The sequence below is a fragment of the Poecilia reticulata genome, linkage group LG9 (genome assembly GCF_000633615.1).
Source record: "Poecilia reticulata strain Guanapo linkage group LG9, Guppy_female_1.0+MT, whole genome shotgun sequence".
NCBI classification, from domain to species: Eukaryota; Metazoa; Chordata; class Actinopteri; order Cyprinodontiformes; family Poeciliidae; genus Poecilia; species Poecilia reticulata.
In genome coordinates, this window is record NC_024339.1 from 1,281,298 (window position 1) to 1,283,277 (window position 1,980).

The 1,980-nt window shown below is 39.0% G+C and overlaps 1 protein-coding gene across 1 annotated transcript in view; it reads left to right on the top strand.

Annotated features, from left to right (window-relative positions):
- tncb (tenascin Cb) overlaps positions 1 to 1,980 on the top strand; it is a 67,264-nt gene that overhangs the window by 59,940 nt on the left and 5,344 nt on the right. The window contains exons 19-20 of the mRNA XM_017306521.1: positions 145 to 296; positions 1,056 to 1,203. Coding sequence (XP_017162010.1) covers positions 145 to 296; positions 1,056 to 1,203 — 300 coding nt within the window. The remainder of the gene's footprint in view (positions 1 to 144; positions 297 to 1,055; positions 1,204 to 1,980) is intronic.

A 1,980-nucleotide genomic window follows, 5' to 3' on the forward strand; every position in this document is an offset into this window, starting at 1 on the left:
TTATTATTATTATTATTATTATTATCGTGAAGCAATCTTGCTGTGGACAGAGGTTTTTGTCACTAGATGACCTGCCTGATGCAGACTGAAACACAACGACCTTAGTAGCCGCTGCATTAGTWTGTGATGTGTGTGTCCATGTAGCCGGCGTGCTGTACAGACACCCCAGAGACTGTTCACAGGCCCTGCTGAACGGCGACGCCTCATCAGGCATGCACACCATCTACCTGGGTGGAGACGAGAACCAACCGCTGCAGGTCTACTGCGACATGAGCACCGACGGAGGCGGATGGATCGTAAGCTTATCATTATTCTGGACGCTTAATGTTCTCCAATAAAATAGTAGTGTTTAAAAGTCTTGAATCATCTACAGGTCCTTCTCAAAAAATTTGCATATTGTGATGAAGTTCATTATTTTCCATAATGTAATGATAAAAATTAAACTGTCATATATTTTAGATTCATTGCWCACCAACTGAAATATTTCAGGTCTTTTATTGTTTTAATACTGATGATTTTGGCATACAGCTCATGAAAACCCAAAATYCCTGTCTCAAAAAATTAGCATATTTCATCCGACCAATAAAAGAAAAGTGTTTTAATACCAAAAAAGTCAACCTTCAAATAATTATGTTCAGTTATGCACTCAATATTTGGTTGGGAATCTTTTGCAGCCTTCAATGCRACGTGGCATGGAGGCATGGCATGCCAGCCATCCCTGTGATGCATGGTGGTGGCAGCGTCATGTTGTGTAGGTGTTTTCTAATACAACAGACAGAATGAAAACTGCAATTACAAAACAGATAGCATCATTAGCAAWGAACATCATGAGGAAATATTGAAGGGCCAAAATAGTCACACAGTGAAAARAAAACAAGGAAAAAAGAATTTGTTGGATTGGTCGTCACAAATTCCTGATCGCGCAGAAAAACTGATCAAAATACCAACATCTTAGAGAGCTATCCTTGTCTCTGCTGTTGCTTAGAAACCACAGATWGTAAAACAGTTACGTCTGAAAGGTTGTTCATCCTTTATATACGGGGTTTGTTCTGCAGGTTTTCCTGCGACGTCAGAGTGGCAGACTGGAGTTCTTCCGCAACTGGAAGAATTATACGGCTGGTTTTGGTGACATGAATGATGAGTTCTGGCTTGGTAAGTTCTTGCAAATCAATAGTAAATTAATTACATTTCCTAGAGATTTGGGCTGAATCATGTGATCAGCTCTGTTCAAGAAGACTGATGTCAATTAAAAATAGAATTCCTTACAATGTGCTGCTGATGTGTTGTCATGGCATAATAATAAAGTGTGTGCTTTACTGTTATATAATTACTCTATTTTTTAGCACTAGTGTAAAACAATGTATTTTTCTACATGCTAGTAATATGTGATTTAACCATGTATGGTGAGTGATTGTGGGGTTCCATTCTTAAGGAAAAAAGTGATGATAAATAAGCAGAATTATGGTTTTATGTCCCATAAACAGAAATCACAAACCCCAAAGAGACATCTGATATTTTTTAGAATGTTGATGGAGAAGCAACATTCTAAAGTTGCACTGTCTTCATGGATCTAGAAAAAGTAGACCACTGGATATCAAGAAAGGAATAATGTTTCTGAATATTGATGTCAGGAGTGACAGAGTGGTATGTAAGACTGGTGGACGACAAAATAACAGTGAGGCTGAGGARAGGTGTGTGCTGGGACACACATAGGTCGATTTTAAGAGGCAGGATTACCTCAGGGCTCAGCTCGGACCCTGATCTTCCTGTTGGCTGTGGTGATAGCCACGTTTGCTGATGATGCTGTGATGTGTAATGAGAGGYGGTAGGTTGCTGAAGAGAGCCTCTGGAGAGGAGACAAAATGAAAATAAAAAGTAAAATCAAGAAACTGTTCATATGTTAGATTAAGAGAGAGGTGGAACAGTAGCAGCATTTTCATTACAGATGTCAGCAAGTCTTTTACAATATTCTACTCATGT